A 21,660-nucleotide genomic window follows, 5' to 3' on the forward strand; every position below is an offset into this window, starting at 1 on the left:
CCCACCACTTGAGCCAGCCCCATGATGCCTCTAGTGCAGCAATCGATGGAGACTGCCAAAAATTCAGGGGTTTGCTTAATTAGTGCTGTCTATTGTTTCTGCTCTGCTCCCGGACTGACTCCACAAAGCAGGCCAAGGTGGGGCTGGTAACTAGTTTACTGACTGGTGAGGCACTGGATTGGGCCTCTCCCCTGCTCAAGCAGACTAGTCGGGCACCGATGGACTGGAGCACCCTCCTCTGAGCCTTTTCCACAATTGCTGATGACCCTCTCAGCATGCGATCGGCCAAAGCCTCCCCAAGGAAGCTGCGGCAGCAACAGGGGCCAGCCCCCCTCGTCCACGGCACACTTCATGGCTTGTGGCCAACACCAAGTGGCACAAGGTGGCCCAGTTGTACCAGTTCCAGTGGGGATTAAGCAAAGAGTGAGTTAGCATGGGCAGAAGTCCCTGTGGACCTGGACACCTCCATTGATCTGGCCATCCTCATTGACAACCAGATACATGCGCTGAGGGAGGAAAAGAGGGGTAGAACATGCCCCCACGCCCTGTTCTAGCCCCCATGAGCTCAACCCCCGCACCCATGCAGGTGACTCAGCCCACTGCCAGTTGACCACGAAGGAGAAGGAGTGACATTGGTGCAATAGCCTGCACTGCTGCTGCACTGGGCCAGAACATGTTTGCTTCATGCCCATCACGGATCCTGGCCAGGAAGGGATCAGGAAACAATCAAGCTCAGGCCTCGTAGGAGGACCAGGCTGGGCACAACCACACAGCTATGCCCAGGGCTGACCCCCCAAGTTTTGATGGGGACCCGTGAGGGTCCACTGGTTTCTAATTCAGCTGTGCGTCCATGGCAAAACTCAACAACTGCCCTTGCAATGGGCTCTCATTGACTCCAGAGCCATTGACAATTTCATAAATTCCAAGACTGCCCGAGCTCTGCAAATCCCCATCTGGCAGAAGTCCATGCTGGATGTTGTGGAAACTGTAGATGGGACCCTCTTGTCCTTGGGCTGGTAACCCAGGAGACAGTGCCCCTGGAAGCAGTAATTCAGGAGCACCGAGAATTGCTGCAGTTCAGGGTGGTCTGTTCCCCACATTTCCCCTGAAGCTTGGCATCACGTGGTTGGCATGGCGTGACCCCCATATTCTCTGGCGAGCACAGAGGATCAGCTTCCCATAGAATCATAGAATATCAGGGTTGGAAGGGACCTCAGGAGGTCATCTAATCCAACCCCCTGCTCAAAGCAGGACCGATTCCCGACTAAATCATCCCAGCCAGGGCTTTGTCAAGCCTGACCTTAAAAACTTCTAGGGAAGGAGATTCCACCACCTCCCTAGGTAACGCATTCCAGTGTTTCACCACCCCCCTAGTGAAAAAGTTTTTCCTAATATCCAACCTAAATCTCCCCCACTGCAACTTGAGACCATTACTCCTTGTTCTGTCATCTGCTACCACTGAGAACAGTCTAGAGCCATCCTCTTTGGAACCCCCTTTCAGGTTGTTGAAAGCAGCTATCAAATCCCCCCCTCATTCTTCTCTTCTGAAGACTAAACATCCCCAGTTCCCTCAGCCTCTCCTCATAACTCATGTGTTCCAGTCCCCTAATCATTTTTGTTGCCCTCCACTGGACTCTTTCCAATTTTTCCACATCCTTCTTGTAGTGTGGGGCCCAAAACTGGACACAGTACTCCAGATGAGGCCTCACCAGTGTCGAATAGAGGGGAACGATCACGTCCCTCGATCTGCTGGCAGTGCCCCTACTTATACATCCCAAAATGCCATTGGCCTTCTTGGCAACAAGGGCACACTGTTGACTCCTATCCAGCTTCTCGTCCACTGTAACCCCTAGGTCCTTTTCTGCAGAACTGCTGCCGAGCCATTTGGTCCCTAGTCTGTAGCGGTGCATTGGGTTCTTCCGTTCTAAGTGCAGGACTCTGTCCTTGTCCTTGTTGAACCTCATCAGATTTCTTTTGGCCCAATCCTCCAATTTGTCTAGGTCCCTCTGTATCCTATCCCTGCCCTCCAGCGTATCTACCTCTTCTCCAAGTTTAGCGTCATCTGCAAATTTGCTGAGGGTGCAATCCACACCATCCTCCAGATCATTTATGACGATATTGAACAAAACCGGCTCCAGGACCGACCCTTGGGGCACTCCACTTGATACCGGCTGCCAACTAGACATGGAGCCATTGATCACTACCCGTTGAGCTCGACAATCTAGCCAACTTTCTGTCCACTTTATACTCCATTCGTCCAGCCCGTACTTCCTTAACCTGCTGGCGAGAACACGGGGGGAGCTCTGTCGGCAGGCCTGCAGCTGTAGCAGCAACAGCAGAAGACCCTGGATCCAGGGGCCCCATCCCAGGCACCAGTGAGTCTACCCCAGTATGTGCCGGGGGCTCTCAGCTACTGGCTGGAGTGAGACACTCCCGGGTCTGACACCCCTTCCCACCCCTGCGTTCCTGATAAATACCAGGCTTACGCAGGCGTCTTCAGGAAAAAATGTGGACACATTGCCTCCATACCGACACTGTGATGTCACTGTTGACCTACAGTCAGGGTGAAAGTTCCCTGTGGCCGTAATTACGCGATGCCCGAACCAGAACTGGTGATTCTCCAGGCGGGTATTCAAGAAAACAATCCGAAATACACCAGTGACCAAGTGCCAGGTTGCAGAGGCATTAGTCAGTCCAAATGGCATTACCAGATACTCAGTGTCTTTAATGAGTTTAGAAAGCGGTTTTCCATTAATCTCCCACAGGGGCCACATTCCTCTTCATAAAGAAGAAATACGGGACTTTGCGCCTCTTTGTAGACTACTGGACACTGAATCAAGTGAAAATTCGGAACTGGCACCCCTGGCCGTTAATCCCAGCATTGTTGGATTCCATGAGATCCACATGGATATTCAGCAACCCAGACCTCCTAGAGGTAACAATCTCATGCCCATCTGGGCAGGAGATGAATGGAAAACCACTTTCTAAACTCATTAAAGACACTGAGTATCTGGTAATGCCATTTGGACTGACTAATGCCTCTGCAACCTGGCACTTGGTCACTGGTGTATTTCGGATCGATAGGATCACTCCAGCTGAACAGACCTACGAGCTCCTTGATAAAGAATTGCTTGAGATTAAATCCGCATTTGCGGAGTGGCCTCACTACGGGCGGGGCTCGATGCCCTGGACAAGTGTTACTGATCATAGAAATCTTGAGTATCTGCACAGGGCCAATGCTCTGAACCAGAGACAGCTGAGCGGGGTCTTATTCTTCTCCTGCTTCAACTTCAAGATTACCTGCCCACCGGGGAGCAAGCAGAGCAAGGCCAATGCTCTGTTCCGTGAAGGAGATTGTTACAAGGAAGGAGAGAAAGCTAGCCAGGAACAACCCTACTTCCTCAAGCCCCACAACTTCCTTAGTGCCACCCTGTCCCAAGATCTAATCACACTGCTCCAATCAGCCTCTCGGGGGAGGCCCAGAGGGTGGTAGACTCCCAGAGCAAGCAAGAGCTCAGAATGAGAAAGAACGTTCCATGCAGGGCGGAATAACAGATATAGGTTCCACCAGGACTCCCTGGTTGGAAGTACTACGTGTGAGCCATGCTCATCCCCTAGCGGGGCACTACAGTGGCCTCAAGCCACTATCCCAGCCTCCTGCTTCTTCTAGAAACCCTGCATGCCGGCTGAAATTCAGGCGTAGGTTAATTCATGCGATTTATGTGCTTGCACCAAGGTGCTGCACACCAAACCTCTCGGCACCCTGATGACCATGGAGAATCTGCCCTGGCCACGGACAGCCATTGCCATGGATTTCATTGTAGAACTCACCAAATCAAATAGCCACACAGCAGTACTCATAGACTCTGAGACTTTAAGGTCACAAGGGACCGTCATGAACATCTAGTCTGACCTCCTGCGCATCGCAGGCCACAGAACCTCACTCCAGTAACTAACCTCTGGCTGAGTTACTGAAGTCCTCAAATCATGGTTTAAAGACGTCAAGTTACAGAGAATCCACCATTGACACTAGTTTAATGCAAGTGACCCGTGCTCCACACTGCAGAGAAAGGCGAAAACACCCCAGGGTCTCTGCCAATCTGACCTGGGGGGAAATTCCTTCCTGACCCCAAATCTGGTGATCAGTTAGACCCTGAGCCATGTGGGCAAGACCCAGCAGCCACACACCTGGGAAAGAATCCTCTGTAGGAACTCAGAGCGCTCCCCATCTAGTGTCATAGATCAACTGATCAAGATAGCACACTTCATCCTCTGTGCCCACGTACCATCAGCTGAGGTGGTGGCTCAGCTCCTAGTAACAATGTTGTCCGCCTCCATGGGCTGCTCCACCGCATCACCTCGATCAAGAGACCCAGTTCATCTTGCATGTCTGGCCCGAAACCCTCCAGCTACTAAACATCCACTCCTGTGCCTCCTCAGCATACCACCCCCGGACTGATGGCCTGACCGAGAGGGTGAAGCAAGTACTGGAACAATATTTATGGAGCCTGCTTAATTACCACCAGAACAACTGGTCCACCCTCCTACCCAACACCATATTTGCATACCACAAGGCCAACCATGGCTCCACAGGACAAAGCCCTTATTTGCTAACTATGGATTTCACCCCTGATTCCTTCAGCCTTTCTGCTGACTTGGTTTAATAAATCCAACACATTCAAGAAGAGCTGAGGGGGCCCCTCAAGGATGCGAAGAAGGACTGCAAACAGTGTGCAGATGGCCGGAGACAGGAGGGGTGGTCTTTTCGGTAGGCCACAGGTCTGGTTATCTATTAAGCACCTCAACACGAGCAGGCCCTCTCTCAAGCTAGACCACTAGTTCCTTGGACCCTACCAGATATGTCAGAAAATCAACCCTGTTGCTTTCAAACTCCACCCACCCGAGTCCCTCAAATTGCACCAGTCATCCATACTTCTCTCTCGGAACTGTACGCCAGGAATTGTTCCCCAACCGAACACAGCCACTGCCCCCTGGTTCCAGGTCAGGGCCATGTGGAGTACGAGGTCTGGGCCATCCTGGACTCCAGATTAGAGCGGGGTCAGTTGTGTTAGCTCATATGCCAGGAAGGCTGTGACCCCCAAGAACAGTCTGGGAGCCTACTGGTACTGTTCACACTCCTGAAATAGTAAAAGACTTTCACAAATGCCACCCAAACAAGCCTGGCCCATGTGCCCCAGGGGTGATGTGAGGATTCATAAGTCTTGAACCCAGGTCTGTGAGTGGGTGGCACTTCCCCCCGCCCCCTCCCCAGGCAGCCGTGGCAGGGTGAGGGTCAACACACCAGGCATCCTGGAAGGCCAGGAAGTGCCACCCATGACTGGCAGCTCCTCCCATGACTTCTGATTGGCCCAAACCCACCATGTAAGCCTGTAGGGAGAGAAGCAGGAAGCCTCGTCCCTGACCTCCTGCTGAGACAGACCCTGCTTCACTCCTGGTTCCTGATTCCTTGACCTTCCCCCAGTTCCTGGCTAGTGACTCTGGCTTGGTCCTCAGCTCTGGACCCCAGCTATCAACTCTAGCTCGAGCTCCTCCAGTCTGACCGTCTATGACTCTAACCACTGGACATGACTGCCCAAGCCCTGGTCCCTCACAGCATCAACCACAGACCACAGTGCAGCTATGTGTTGGCATTAAACACCACAGCATTCCAGCCCTGGCCTGTGTTGGGGGGACACAGCTGTGTATTTGACTTTGTTGGGAACACCAATATCCACTGCTACTTTGTTTAGTCCGGGCAATGCAACGTTGGCTGTTGTTACATTTACCAATAGAGGGTTGATTGTTTGTCAGTAATGACTAGTGCATGTTGGCCATTGGAAAATGCCCTATAAAAATCTATGAAACGCTCTATGAAAAAACTTTTCATAGAGCTCCTTGGTAGTTTGGCCACGTATAGCTGATTCAGGTTTGTTTGCTTGTATTACAGGCAGACATGCTCTGCCTGTTTTGATGGAATTGTTCACGGGTTGGTTGATGTGTAGCAATCAGATCTCTTCTCTCAGGAGTTACCTCAGGATATTCTACAGGTCACTCCTGGCTTTCTGTCAGGCATCGTCTCACTGCAATCAGCTGTTAATGACACGCCTACAGTGTGCTGTACAGGCACGGATTGCAGTGATGACAGCATGGTTGATGTACGTACTCAGCAGCGAGTTGCTGTTGTTTTCGTGTTTATTATGGGATGGGTGGAAATCATGCAGATCAGCAGGGTTGATCTTTCCAGCTCTGTATACCGTATCCAAAGGATGGGATGGATACTTAGCTGGTGTAAATCAGCATATCTCCATTGATTTCAATGAAGCTATGCTGATGTACACCATCTGAGGTTCTAGCCCTGTATGCGATTGGGGTGGTGTAAGAACCAGAATCGAATCATGTTGAAAATGGCAATAGCAAAGAGCGGTTCTTCAGCTATATACCCGTTCAGTCAAAGAGCTCAGCTTGATCCCTGACAGGGCAAAGCAATCAGCAAGATGGCTCAGCTCCGGGCTTCTGCAATTATGACATCTTTTTATATCTGTGGCTAGTTACTGCTCTCACTCCTGCCTGTGCTTTTCTGCACTGACGACGGCACTTAGATCTGAGCAGGCAAGGTGGATAGAGGTACATTTTGAAAAATTTGAATCTATCCTCTCCAGACTTGATGATGAGCAACAGAGCCATGCGGGGCTTTGTCTCTACTTTACAGCCCATCCAAACTCAGACCTCCATGGCTCAGATAGAATGACATTGATGATGTCGGCATGCTGGAGGTGTTGGAAGCTGAAGCCCAGGGATGTCAAAAGCAGATATCCTCAGGGGTTGGCTGTTGTGTGGAGCTGTAAACATTTTCACCTAATTCCTGTGATGTCCCTTCTTACTCGGTTTGGAATGTTTAAGTTCGATACATTTGCAACTCTGTTATTGCACCAGGCATCACTTGGCTTCTTGCTTCAAGGCCAAGATGCAAAGTGACCTTTCCACAAATCTTTGTCAGACAGTTTTTCCGCCTACTCCCTGCAGATGTGGAGCTGACTGCAATGTGCCGTGATCACATCACTACGCGCAGGGCCAGCCTCAAGGGGTTGGAAAGCGAGATGCTTTTTTGGAGCCCACCTTAAATGTAACTGACTCACTTGACATAAAAGAGTGCGTGTGATAGGCAATGTGTGCATACCTGCGTGTACATACCTGCGTGTGCATGCATGTGCACATGTTCATTTATTCTTTAAAAAAAAGAAAAGGAGTACTTGTGGCACCTTAGCTGGATCACAGAACTGTGCACTGCTTGGATCCCGGGCAGCTGAGTTGTTCGTCTGCTGATCAAGCCCACTGTGAGGCTTGCAGATCCAAAGACACCCCTCCCTTTGTGAGTGTGATGGGAACTGGCATTCCTGGGCTGCGTTGATGAGACTGGGAAATTTTGGTGCAAAGCATGCTGCGAATTCTTCTTGACACGGAGCATATGTTCTGTTTGTGTCTCCTGATGAGCTGTCATCAGACACCACTTGTTGTTTTGGCCCTGTGATGAAGTCTTCACTCCATTTTTACTCTGTCTTCTAAGAACATTACTCAGCATAAGGGGTGATTAAGGACCGCAGGGTTTGGCTCAGATGTGCTGTGGCAGTAAATAGAAGGGACCTGATGGGGTGCAATCCCATGTGACAGGGGCAGGTTGTCAGGGCTCAGCTGTTGATTCATCCTTTCAGCAGATGTTGGAACCCTGTCTGGCAATGACAGCTGAGTCCTGTGGCTTCATTGTGGCAGGTATGGGGTGCTCCCCCACTTTGGGCATAAGGGAGGCAGGACTGGCACTCTGGAAAGTGGGAACTTGGGACAAAGGTCTCTGGGGAAACCCTACAAATAGCTCAGCTTTGAGGAAGAAGCCTAGGCTGAATGGGATGGTGTGATGACACTGCCTACAATGGCATGGAGCCAATCTGTGACTGTTATCAGCAAATATCTCCAATGGCCAGAGATGGGACACTCAATGGGGAGGGCTCTGAGTTTACTACAGAGAATTCTTTCCCAGGTGTGTGGCTGGTGGCTCTTGTCCACATGCTCAGGGTTTAACTTTTTGCCATATTTGGGGTCAAGAAGGAATTTTCCCCCAGCTCAGACTGGCAGAGACCCTGGGGGTTTTTGCCTTCCTCTGCAGCATGGGGCACAGGTCACTTGCAAGTTTAAACTAGTATCAGTGGTGGATTCTCTGTAACTTGAAGTCTTTAAACCATGATTTGAGGACGTCAGTAACTCAGCCAGAGGTTTTGGGTCTGTTACAGGAGTGGGTGGCTGAGGTTCTTTGGCCTGTGACATGAAGGAGGTCAGACTAGATGATCACTATGGTTCCTTCTGACCTTAACGGCTCTGAGTCTGTGAGTTATCATAGAATCATAGAATATCAGGTTTGGAAGGGACCTCAGGAGGTCATCTAGTCCAACCCCCTGCTCAAAGCAGGACCAACACCAACTAAATCATCCCAGCCAGGGCTTTGTCAAGCCTTACCTTAAAAACTTCTAAGGAAGGAGATTCCACCACCTCCCTAGGTAACGCATTCCAGTGCTTCACCACCCTCCTAGTGAAATAGTGTTTCCTAATATCCAACCTAGACCTCCCCCACTGCAACTTGAGACCATTACTCCTCGTTCTGTCATCTGCTACCACTGAGAACAATCTAGAGCCATCCTCTTTGGAACCCCCTTTCAGGTAGTTGAAAGCAGCTATCAAATCCCCCCTCATTCTTCTCTTCCGCAGACTAAATAACACCAGTTCCCTCAGCCTCTCCTTGTAAATCATGTGCCCCAGCCCCCTGATCATTTTTGTTGCCCTCCGTGGAACTCTCTCCAATTTTTCCACATCCTTCTTGTAGTGTGGGGCCCAAAACTGGACACAGTACTCCAGATGAGGCCTCACCAGTGTCGAATAAAGGGGAATGATCACGTCCTTCGATCTGCTTGCAATGCCCCTACTTATACAGCCCAAAATGCTGTTAGCCTTCTTGGCAACAAGGGCACACTGTTGACTCCTATCCAGCTTCTCGTCCACTGTAACCCCTAGGTCCTTTTCTGCAGAACTGCTGCCGAGCTATTCGGTCCCTAGTCTGTAGCGGTGCATGGGATTCTTCCATCCTAAGTGTAGGACTCTGCACTTGTCCTTGTTGAACCTCATCAGATTTCTTTTGGCCCAATTCTCCAATTTGTCTAGGTCCCTCTGTATCCTATCCCTACCCTCCAGCGTATCTACCTCTCCTCCCAGTTTAGTGTCATCTGCAAATTTGCTGAGGGTGCAATCCACACCATCCTCCAGATCATTAATGAAGATATTGAACAAAACCGGCCCCAGGACCGACCCTTGGGGCACTGCACTTGATACCGGCTGCCAACTAGACATGGAGCCATTGATCACTACCCGTTGAGTTATGTGGTGGTGTTTGTTATTTTAGCTGCCAAGAAAAGCAGCACCCCAGGAAGAGGGGAGCGATTAGGCATTAACCCAGAGTGTGTGCATACTCTGCCCCTTCACAGAGACATATGATCTCATGGCCCTTTTAGGAGCAAGTAACAAGTGGGAACGTGACAGTTTCCTATTTACTCAGAAGTTACACCCAGCACTGACAGTAAACGCTGTTTAAGTGGAAACCTAACAAATTGCCTTATTGCTTCTAATAACTAGGGCCCCTGAGTTTGTTTTGCAGTTACTGTGGTAACAGGTGCGGTACAAATGCCTGTGCAGATTGCTAGGTAGATCAGCAGGCTGATCAATAGATAGAAAGGTAGCTAGGCTGGAACGATAAAATGATCGGATGATTGCTGGGTATAGATGGACAGATAAGTAGCTAGGATGGTAGGTGGATGGACACATTTTTCAGGTTCTTGCTCAAGTAATTCAGCTTCTGCCTGGAACAATAGGACTTTCGATTTGTTTGCTCATTTTGTAATCTGTCTGTTAAAGTCCCCAGGATGCAGCTGAGGTGCAGCAAACTCAATCCAGCCAGGAGATAGTTCATCTTGATTAAGTTGCTCATTTCACTATTTGAATTGAGAAGGGAAAATAAAAACCTCCCTCTCCCTCTGCATGGGCGGCTTTTCTGTCTTCCAACATTCACTCAGCCCTGCAAGTGCCTTCACTGTTGAGATATTATTTCACTAGCTGCAAGATTTGCAAACTGCAGGTTTCAATGTGCAGAACCTTTTTAGTTGATTAGTTTCCTTTTCCTCTTCACTACCCCACCAGGTAATAAGTTCACCACACCGAGTCCTGGGCATCCATTGATCTCTGGCTCAGTGAGCATGCTCTGATCCAGCATTAACTACTTAGAATCCACCTGGTTCCCCTCTCATGTACACTGGTGTCACCATTCTAACTCCACAGACTTCAGTGGCGTTACCCTGGATTGACGCCGGAGTGAGAGGAGAATCAGGCCCAATTGAGTGGCTCCTGATTTACCCTGGCATGAGAGAGAGAGGAATCAGGCCTAGTGGAGTTACTCCTTGATTACACCAAGGTGAGCAAGAGGAGAATTGGGCCCAGTGGCGCTTCACCTCATTTACACCAGTGTGAATGAGAAGAGAATCAGGGCCATTGGAGTGACTCCGATTTACACCCAGGTCAGTGAGAGGGGAATCAGGCCCAATACAGCTACTCCTGATTTGCACCGGGGTGAAAGAGAGGGGAATCAGGACACACTGGTGGAGTGACTCTTGATTTACACTAGGGTGAATCATAAGGGGAATGGGGCCCCTTATGTTTAACAAAGCAATTATGGGCCAGACCCTCAGCTTCCTTTCTCAACCCCCATGGAACCTCCTTTTAGTCTACATGGCCCCCCACTTAAGAACATAAGAACGGCCATACTGGGTCAGACCAAAGGTCCATCTAGCCCAGTGTCCTCTCTTCTGACAGTGGCCAATTCCAGGTGCCCCAGAGGGAATGAACAGAACAGGGAATCCTCAAGTGATCCATCCCGTCACCCATTCCCAGCTTCTGGCAAACAGAGGCTAGGGACACCATCCCTGCCCATCCAGGCTAACAGCCATTGATGGACTGATCCTCCATGAACTTATCTAGTTCTTTTTTGAACCCTGTTATAGTCTTGGCTTCAGAACATCCTCTGGCAAGGTTGACTGTGTGTTGTGTGAAGAAATACTTCCTTTTCTTTGTACATGCGATGCAATGTATGTGTTTTGTTTGTTTTAAACCTGCTGCCTATTCATTTCATTGGTGACCCCTAGTTCTTGTGTTCTGAGAAGGAGTAAATAACACTTCCCTAGTCACTTTCTCCACCCCAGTCATGATTTTATAGCCCTCTATCATACCCCCCCTTAGTCGTCTCTTTTCCAAGATGAAAAGTCCCAGTCTTATTCATCTCTCCTCATATGGAAGCTGTTCCATGCCCCTAATCATTTTTGTTGCCCTTTTCTGAACCTTTTCCAATTCCACTTGTGCTTGGTGCGGGGGCAGATTTTGGCCTATTATAGTGGGACAGGAAGGGGAGGGGGCAAAGAGAGGGAAAGACAAAATGGAAAAACAAATGAAAAGTAGGGTGCAGAGAGAGGTGAGAGAGAGAGCCAGAGGCACCCAAGGCTGCTAACCTGGGGCAGAGACCTGCAGAACAATGAACCTAGTGCTGCAAGGTAGGGGAGGGTGCGAGGCAGCCAAGAAGTGCAGTTACTCCAGGGACGGAAAGGGATGGGAGCAGGAATTCAGAAATGAAAATGAGCCCAAGACTGAGCTGAGCAGCACTCAGGCAGACGCCAGCTCCTGTGCCCATCTCACCAGCTGATGCTCAGCAGAGAGGCTGGCCCAGCACGGGGCTCTGTCACTGAAATCGGCATCTGAGCTCACTGACTCCTCTGGAACAGGTGAGTGAGGAGAGAATCAGGCCCAGGGAAGTTACACCTGATTTACACCAGCGTGAGCCAGAAGGGAATCAGCAATTCCTGATTAAAGGCGTTATTTCACGTACAGGTGGCCTCTACCCATGAAGACAGGAGAACTTATTCCACCCAAAGGCCTTTTCCAAAATGCTTGTCTTTGTCCTGTTCACACAGGCCTCTGGCCAGAGCCAGTCTCTCCATGAGGGGAGGGATAGCTCAGTGGTTTGAGCATTGGCCTGCTAAACCCAGGGTTGTGAGTTCAATCCTTGAGGGGGCCATTTAGGGATCTGGGCCAAAAATTGGGTTTTGGTCCTGCTTTGAGCAGGGGATTGGACTAGATGACCTCCTGAGGTCCCTTCCAACCCTGATATTCTATGATGGGGGCAGGTCCTGCCGCACTCTAGAATTAGGGATCTGTGTTTGCTTTAGTTTCCCTCCCTTCCCAGCTCACTGGAGAGGTGGGGGGAAATGTGTGTTGGATGGCTACGCATCCGTTGGTGGTGAGAAGAGAATGAAGAGATTCAAGGGTTATTTGTGTAATAATCATTTGCCCTTCCCATGTGCCCTCCATCCAAAACACATTATAAAGGACACCGCTTTCTGGGGCTTAGTGTCAATGAAGATCAGTGCCTTACCACTCTCGCTGCTCCCCTGTGGGAGGTCATTATTATTACCAGCCTCCATTATGCAGCTGGGGAAACTGAAGCATAGAGGAAGTGGCTCACCCAAAATCTCAGAGCGTCAGGAATAGACCCCCAGATCTCCTGACTCCCTGGGTCTTAACCCCATGAGCATCCTTCAGCCCCTAGCTAGCAGCTGTACCGGGAGCTGTTATCAGTCCAGCACCATTCCCAGCAGAAAATTCACTTAAAAACAAGAAAGCAAAGTAGGGCAGCACAGGGTAAGTGCCAGCTGCCCAGCAGGCTCAGGGCTGGGCAGACACCCTTTCTTTTCTCTGACCCCTCGCTTTGGTGTGTGTGGGTCTGGATCGTGACCTGGGAGGGGACCAAGAGCTAGGGGCCTTCTGCCCACCTGGTGGCCAAGCTCTGGGGCCGGCCCTGGCTGGGAACCGGAGGAGAACTAATGGTGGTGAGAATTCCGCGTGAGGAAGAAGGCAAAGCGGGCACACAGAGCAGCGAGCGATTTGCTCTGCTGAGCCCTGCGGGCGCTCGGGGACCTTGAGGGCAGCCTCTTAGCAGGCCTGCAGTTGACTGGGATGCTAGTCATTTTGCACTTCAGCAGGCCAGCAAGGCTCAGGGCAGAGAAGGTAATTAGCCATCACAGACTCCTAGGACTTGCCAGACAGGATTGACTCAAGGAGGCTGGCCTCCATCAGAGGACCATGGAACTTGCCAGATCAGATCAGACCACTGAACCCTTTAGCCTAGTATTCCACCTCTAGTACTGAGAAAGGCAAACTCTCCTGCTGCTAGTCACCTGCCTATTGTGCAATGCTTGTACACATAGGGGTGGAGTTCCTTCCTGACCCCTACAGAATGTCAGGTGAGCCCTGAAGCATGAAATTCAGTTACCCCATTCTTATGATTAATGATCAAAATGATTTCACTGCTTTTTAAAATCCAGCCCTGCTGTGACTCTGCTCTCTGCTGTAGCCATGAACTGCACACAAGCTTACTCATCCCTCATCAGTCTAATTCCTGTTCCCAGTTAAACTGTTTCCTGCATGAATACTAGAGTGGCTGCTGTTGCATGAACTTCTCCTTTGCTATTACGAGCCATTGATTATGTGGTATAGTTAATCGCAGCACCTCGTCCAACACTCAGCCCAGAATCCCATCAGCCTGTACTAGCTTGAGTCAATGCATTTCGTTAGCAGATGTGGAGAGAGCCTCATTGCTCATTTTGTGGCAGCCTTCTCCAGCTGACATCCTTCATAGGCATCTTGTATGGAACTCACTAACCCCTGCCCCTCCACTGCACCCTTCACGTAATGGGTATGTCCAGACATGCGCTTGTGATCGAAGCCTGGCTGAAAGGAAGACAAAAACAGGGCATGAGTGCTCTGGACATGGGCTGGGAGAGGGATTGAGCACAGCTGATTAAAACACCGGTTGGGAGCTCAGTACAGGGGAGGATGGCTTAGAGTTGCTGCCCCATTGCCCTTCGCTTTCGGGTAGCTGCTGGTGACATGACTTTTTTAGATTTGTTGCAGGGGGGCTGCCAGGCCTCAAAGAAATTCTTTGATGGATGTTGTGAAGGCCAAGTCTATAACAGGGTTCAAAAAAGAACTAGACAAGTTCATGGAGAATCCGTCCATCAATGGCTATTAGCCAGGATGGGCAGGGATGGCGTCTCTAGCCTCTGTTTGCCAGAAGCTGGGAATGGGCAACAGGGGATGGATCACTTGATATTTACCTGTTCTGTTCATTGCCTCTGGGGCACCTGGCTTTGGCCACTGTTGGCAGACAGGAAACTGGGCTAGATGGACCTTTGGTCTGACCCAATATGGCCATTCTTGTGTTCTTATACTTCTTATGTTCACGCAGCCAGTTCCTGCCCCTGAGCACGTCCCTGGGGCGTCTTTAAGTGACACAACGCCACCGTTCTGGATGCTCTGCCACCCCTTCCCAGCTCCGCCATGGGCTGCACAGCTTGGGAAAAGAATTCCCATACTCAGAGATGCCCAGCTGGCTGAACAGCTGCTGTGGGGCCATAAGCAGCTGACATGGATTAGAGCAGATCTGAAACTGATCTAATTCATACTGGGAACTGGCCTGGTCCCCAGCCTGCTCCAAGTTCACAGAGACCTGAAGGTTCCTTCCCCACCCCAGGAGCAGCTCTAAAACAGTCCAGGGTCTGGGCCATGCTTCGCTAGACATACAGCTGCAGAGATGGACAGATATGAATGGACAGAGTAAGCCAGCCTAGTATGTACAGCTTAGAGAATCTCTTGGCCCAAAGGCAAGCTGCATCAAGAGACGAGTGAGGTGCCTCCGAAGGTCCTTTAATGCCAGGGAAAAGGCTACGGTCTTTAGGGCCTGATCCTACAGTCACTGAGGTCATTGGCAAAGCTCCCGTTGACTTTGATGGTGCAAAATTGGGGACTGACACAGAATCAAATCGGGGGAAACTCCAGACTCATTCCGTGTAGACAAAAGGTCAAGCCTATGGGCTGGGTCCAGTGGAGATGTGTTCTCATGAGTTCCCATGAGACCAAGGAGGAATGACACGGTCAGTTGAAATTCAAATGCAGCCTTTTGACCAACAAAACAACTTCTACAAGACTAATAATAAAAGCCAGGGCAATATAGAGTCAGGGAGCAGTGGATGCAGATGGATGCCCCCGTTACTGAGTTGGGTCTGGCATGGTATATATCAAGCTAGCAGCGGAGTTGGAGCCCGGTGGGAAGCGATCCCTCATGCCTTGATGCAGTTACAGCAGCCAGGGCACTCACTCCAGCAGGGTGATCTTACTGCACCGTGCAAGCTGGCAAGGCGAATAATCAAACATGAAACAAGCTGCCGCACAGCCGTAACCTGGATTGCGGCTCTGACAATGAGCTACGGCTCCCATCCCGGCTCTCTTATTACAGAAACGCTCTGCTAATGGCTTAGTAGGCTCAGCCATTAATGAACCCTGCTCAGACGCAGCCACGGGGCTACTTAGATTGTGTCCAACAAATTCTAAGCCAATTGCTGTCAACAACTGGCATAAATCAAACCCACTCCTTCTTCCACCCCCCCTTTCTCATTGACAAAACTAAGTTGGTCTCCCTGTTTCAGGCTCTAATCCCTATTTCAGAAGGAGCCAGAGTGAACAATGCAGCTTGGGCTGTGTTTTAGTAATTACCAATCTCGGGCCCTGGCAGGCCATGCCAGGCAACGAATTCCAGAACTGATGGCCCCCACTGTGCCAGTGTCTTGCCCCAGAATCCAGCCCCAGAGCTTCTCAGCTGAACAGAACTGCCCCAGGAAAGTGAGAGGGTATCTGTGAAGACAGCCACAGCCCAGTCCCTTGGGGCCAGGGAGGTGCCGATGGCTGGCAGCTGGAGTCACATGGGCACATGGATTTGTGCAGGGCAGAGTAGGGGACCCAGGATTGCGTATTCACCTCGGCGCACTCCACTGAGCGGAGGATGAGCTGGTCCTGCGCTACCTGCAGATGCTGGACCCAGTCCTTGGGTCTGACGGAGCTGCAGGCTGCACAGGATGCTCAGTGGAAGGGCTGTACACCACCTCTGTGCCTTCTGATCCTGGGTCTGGTGGGGATCAGCTCAGCCCTCCGGTGCTGGTCTGGTTGGGCCAGTGGGCTGATGTACTATCAAAGGTCCAATGTTCTCCCTCACATACGTGTAAATCAGGAGTGGCTCTGGTGGAGTTACCCCAGTTTCACGCCACTGTAAGTGAGCCGGGTGTCAGGCTCCTGTTTGTATTACGATTCAGAGGTGTTCCTGTTTGCAAGTCTTATCATCTGGCCTGACTGTGTTTTGGACGAGCAGCTTAAAGCTGCGCACCAGAGCTTTTGGAAGGGCCCCACCATCAGGAAAGGGAGACAGTGTGGCTCAGTGGCTAGAGCTGAACTGGGACTCGGGTGACCTGGTTCTATTCTCAGCTCTGCCTCTGGCTTGCTGGTAAATCACGTTGCCGCCCTGGATCTCAATTGCCCCAGCTGTAAAATGGGGATAATGATATTGACAGCCTGTGCCAAGCACTTTGAGATCCACTGATAAAAAGTGCTGGGGATTAGTAGCTATAGCATTCAAAACTCCCGAACAGTTCAGGATTAGCTGACCATGAAGTCAAGTAGCTGTTCTGGGCCAGACTTTTCTGATTAGGAGGGTGGAGTTTGATGATGACATTGAACAAATGTTTTTTTCATGTCTAGAATTCATCTGAATTATTGGAGCCAGATAATAGGCATAAGATAACACAACACCTTTGCCTAAAATAATTCACTCTGAGAGGCTTTTGCCCACGCACAGATGACTGCAATATATAATCATCACTTGATTAACTGTAGGTTAGCAGTCAGTGGCTCTCCCATACCCACTAATGCGATCCCACCTCACCCCTGGCTGATGGATCACGTTAGATTGCCTCTCTGAGCCTCTAGTTGAGCTGTCAGAGTCAGAGACAATGTCAGGCCAGCCACGCTCCATGATTAGATTCACTAGAAGCCAGGAGCTGAGCTACGTTTCTGTCTGCCGTTGATTTGCATCTGAGTGCTTGTGAAAAGGAGAACCCGAGAGTCCCAGAGACGTGGGAATTGCAGGCAGATGCTGCCACAGTGAGTTCTGCCCATAGTGCTTGAGCCTCATACACAGCCCGCACCCTTGCTGTAGATCTTGGGCTCCCCGTTTGCAGTGCTGCCAGTGGACCTCCATCCTGCCTTGCAGCCCCCTCTGCTATTCCAGCCCTGAGCCCCACCAGGCTCTGCCAATATTAACTAGGGTTACCATATTTGAACATTCAAAAAAGAGGACACTCCATGGAGGGGGGGATTTGCTCGCCTCCCCCCCCCCCGGCCCCGCCCCAACTCCACCCCTTCCCCGCCCCCATTCCAACCCCTTCCCCAAAGTCCCCTCCCCAACTCCACCCCCTCCCTGCCCCATTGGACCCCTTCCCCAACTCCCCCCCCGGCCCCACCTCCTCCCCTGAGCACGCCAAGTTCCCCCTCCTCCCTTCTCCCTCCCAGCCACGCGAAACAGCTGTTTCACAGCACAAGCGCTGGGAGCTGGGGGAAAAAGCGGGCACCCTCTTGAGTGATCAACATTCACTTTCTTTCTCGAATGATCAACATTCACTCTCTTTCTTGAATGATCAACTCTTCTTTGGAGAAAAATAATAATGGCAAAATCCCGGACGTTTTTAGATATTTAAAAATTCCTCCCAGACAGTGATTTAAGAACCAAAAAGCCAGACATGTCTGGGAAAATATGGATGTATGGTAATCCTAATATGAATGCCCTTCTTCCAGCTCTCCCAGCACTAGGCCCGTTACTAGGGAGAGACAGTCACTCATGTTAAATGCCTAGCTGCATGGTGATTATGTGCCGTGTGCAAATGAGGTTTAGCATTTGACCTTCCGTCTCCCACATCGCCATCTCTGGCATTCTTACACATGCTTGGAATGGCAGCGTGAGCTAGCAAGGCAATCTGCCATGCTGATTGGCTAGTGGGGAAGTTACCTGATTTGTGAAGCTGCTGTAGTGAGCCCGAGTGGCTTATATTTAGAGTTCAGATCGGGGTTCCTGGGGTCTAGTCCCAGCTCTGGAAGGGATGGAGGCCCAGCTCCTCAAAGCAATATAGGTTCCTAATTCCCACAGATATCAAGGGGCCTCTGGGCCTGCATGCTAATGGCTCAGAGGGAATGAGGGTCAGGGCTATTCATGTCTGTTCCCTGATTCAGAGGGGAGTATAGACCAATGAAGCTGGGGAGTTAGGACTCCTGGGTTCCATTCTTAGTCCTGGGAAGAAAAGAAGTTTTCTATCTCTTGGCCAGATTCTGATCTGTGACAGTACTTTGCTTCTCACCCCATGCCAACTTCACTTCCTGACCAGCCTCCCTTACTTACGGTCTCATTGACCCAGCTTTATAATGCGCTTTGAGATCCTCGGGGTTCTTACTGTTACGAATTGCTGTTAGCTCTTATAAAATCTCACGTCCCTGTGTGTGACCAGAAATCAGTTCAGACAAAGAGCTCTGATTATTAAAGCTCCTGTGTTTAATAGCAAACACAATCCGTGATTGCTGGAAGGGAAGAAAAAGGAGGGGATAATTGGATGATAAAGCAGCGAGTGAGGTAGCTAAGAAATGGAGGTCCTGAAGGAATTGGAGAGACAGCATGGAAATCACACGGTGTCAATACGATTTTCTGCTGTCATAACCAATTACATGACAGGCAACTCATTAGCAAGGAGACAGTGCAGCTCTCCTGGATTCAGGGAGTGAGCAGGAGAAAGCTTGTTAATATGCAAATGAAAGGAGCTTGACCTAATAAAGGGAAAACAGAAGAGGAGACGCTATCTGTGTTGCCCTGCCCTGCGGTAGCTGCAGTCACTTTCAGAGCTAATCGTGATGGGCAAATTCTTGTAAATAAAATGAATTGCCCGTTACTAAACTTGCTCATTATTGTGGAAGGAAATGAGTTAACCCCTGGCATGGAGAGAGGAGGAGGACTAGCTCCTCAGTGGGTGTAAATCAGCATAGCTTCACTGGAGCTGAGAATCTGGGCCTGGATTTCCCAATTCTGAGCTTAGAAGCCCTGTATAACAATGTGACCAAATTCAGTTCCACTGTTGGTAAATGCATGTGGATTTAGCCTTGAATGTTACATGCATGTAACATCTTTCATCCCACATGATATCAGAGCACCTACCAAGCTATATACATGCAGCACCCCTGAAATGCAGCTTTCTCTGGGGTGGAGGATGAGAACCAACTGACACACTGCACCACAGTAGGGAGGAAGGGAAATTTTGGCCAAGGACAAGGAGTGTATCATGCAGACGGGACAGGACCTGGTGGGATGAGACAGTTTTGTTACGACGCTGCATTGAGGTTGCCTGAAATAAATTCAAGGCTCTTTAACTGCCCTGCAAGGTTGAAGTGTTAGGAAATTGCTTTTCATGGCAACTGGCCTCGTATTAAAAAAGATAATGGCCAGGACAGTGCAAATCTCAACCCTGGGCAAGCCAAGTTAGAGCACTGTATCAGCCCAGCACCACTAGAGCCTAGTCCCAGCACATGAGCGCCTCAGGGCAAGTCTACACTGCAGAGTCCACCTAAGTTATGTCTAGGTGCAGCCACTGTAGTAATTAAATCGCTTTTGTACGTCTGCCCTACGCTCCTTGTGTCGGCGGTGCGTGTCCTCCCCGATTGCCCTGTCAGCGTCTACACTGCCTGCAGCGCCCTCCCGACGCCGCCCCACGCGCTCTCACGGAGCTGGGGTTAGTACGTCGGCGCAGCGGGCAAGGGACACTGTGGTGTAGACGCTGACAGGGAGCTCCGTAGTGGAGACCAGGGCTCAGCGTCCAGTCCCCGTGTGCAAATGGAATCGGTGCGTAGGCGAGCCGTGGAGCCACAGTGACACCTAGTGAGACTGTGGAGTGAGGGTGAGGAGGAGAGGGAGGCACGCCTGCGTCTGTTTTCCTTCAAATCAGTGTGAATCAGGAGCTGCAGCTCCACTGTTTCTGAGTCTCCTCAGTCACATCATTGCAAACCAGGGGAAATCCCACTGATCCCGACTCCCCTCTCATTCATGTGGGTGTAAATCAGGAGTGATGGTGTAAACCAGGAGTGACCGCATTGATCCCGACTCCCCTCTCATTCACGTGGGGGTAAATCAGGAGTAACCGCATTGATCCCGACTCCCCTCTCATTCACGTGGGGGTAAATCTGGAGTGACGGTGTAAATCAGGAGTAACCCCATTGATCCCAATTCCCCTCTCATTCACACTGGATAAAGCAGGAGCACTGGTGTAAAGCAGGAGTAACCCCACTGAGCACAATTTGTCCTCTCATTCATGCAGGTGTAAATCAGTAGTAACCCCACTGATCCCAATTCTCCTCTCATTCACACAGGGTAAATCAGCATCGCTGTTAACTCCAGGGGAGTTTTGCCTCTTCACAGCTCAGCATCTGGCCTCTAGCCATAAAAGTGTCTGGAATTGGTCACCCTGCCTCCAGCCTTCATTGGGGCAGCCGTGTGATACTTGTAGCCACCGGTCAGTGGCTATTCGTTTCCCAGGGCAAACACAAGCAAGCGGGACCGTGGCAGCTGGGGGCTGGTTACTTATTAATCTGGAAAGCCCCTTCAAGGCCCTGCGCTATCCAGTGACGGCGCAGCATGCCTGCGCCCTGGCAGCCTGGTTTCCCCTGGCTGAATCAATGGCATTAGCGCTGCTGGCTGTTGCTATGTGCGTGACGTCCAGAGGCCTCCCTACCACACTGGGGCTGCGTGTGTGGAGATGTGGACGGACCCTGAGGAAACTCATGTTTGCATGGAAAGGAACACGTATTGGGGTATCCCCAGGCCTCTGTGGGGCAGGGTGGAAAGCTGCTTGGGCCGAGACGGGACACAGCTTAAGAAGCGCTCAGAGTCACCCAGGCCATTGGGGCTGACAGTGGTTTTTGCTTTGTGCCTTAAACTCTTGTTTTTTCTTTCCTTCCTCCCCGTCTTCCAATTCCCTTGTCCCACAACCTCTGCCCCTTCCCGCCTCCCCCCTGCTTTTGTTCCTCTGCCACAGGCCGCCAAGCTGCCAATGTCCATCATCATCGTGGGAGTTGGGCAGGCCGAATTTGACGGTAAGGCCCCTACCCTCCTCTCTCTGCCTTTGCTTAAACCAGCTGGTGCTCATCCAGGTGTGGCAGGATGGTTGTGTGCATCGGGTCTCAGCCTGGCCACAGACACCCAGGGGCAGGTCACTTCCGGCCAGATCCCCAAGGGAGAGCCTAGCTTCTTGGCACCCAGCTACCCCGCAGCCCCCCTGACCCCGAGCCAGGCGCCCAGGCTCCCCAATGCATTGTAGGGAGATTCGGCAGCTCAGAAAGGCATTCACAGAGGACAGACCCTGAGCAAGGAGCCACCTACACCAGCTAGTAGGAGGTGCTCAGAAGATGGGCCAGCCCAAGCCCTGCCCCTCTTAGATAGTGAGGGCCATCTCCGCTCAGGATTCCCAGCCTGGAACCCGCTCCTGGAGTTAGATGCCAGATCAGCTCCTGCTCCTGCCAATAGCCCAGGGTGCCCACCTGGCACACGGGAGACCTGCCCTCAAAGCCCTACTGTGGAGCACAGCTTTGATCTCGGGTCTCCTCCCTCCC

General features: G+C 50.9%; 1 protein-coding gene across 3 annotated transcripts in view; it reads left to right on the forward strand.

The window, feature by feature from the left end:
- The window catches only part of CPNE5 (copine 5), a 214,894-nt gene that overhangs the window by 173,447 nt on the left and 19,787 nt on the right, over nucleotides 1-21,660 (forward strand). For all 3 annotated transcript variants that reach the window (XM_048826649.2, XM_048826648.2, XM_048826651.2), the window contains one exon: nucleotides 21,087-21,144. In XM_048826649.2, the coding sequence (XP_048682606.1) occupies nucleotides 21,087-21,144 (58 nt within the window). The remainder of the gene's footprint in view (nucleotides 1-21,086; nucleotides 21,145-21,660) is intronic.

The sequence above is a fragment of the Caretta caretta genome, chromosome 21 (assembly GCF_965140235.1).
Source record: "Caretta caretta isolate rCarCar2 chromosome 21, rCarCar1.hap1, whole genome shotgun sequence".
Classification (NCBI taxonomy): domain Eukaryota; kingdom Metazoa; phylum Chordata; order Testudines; family Cheloniidae; genus Caretta; species Caretta caretta.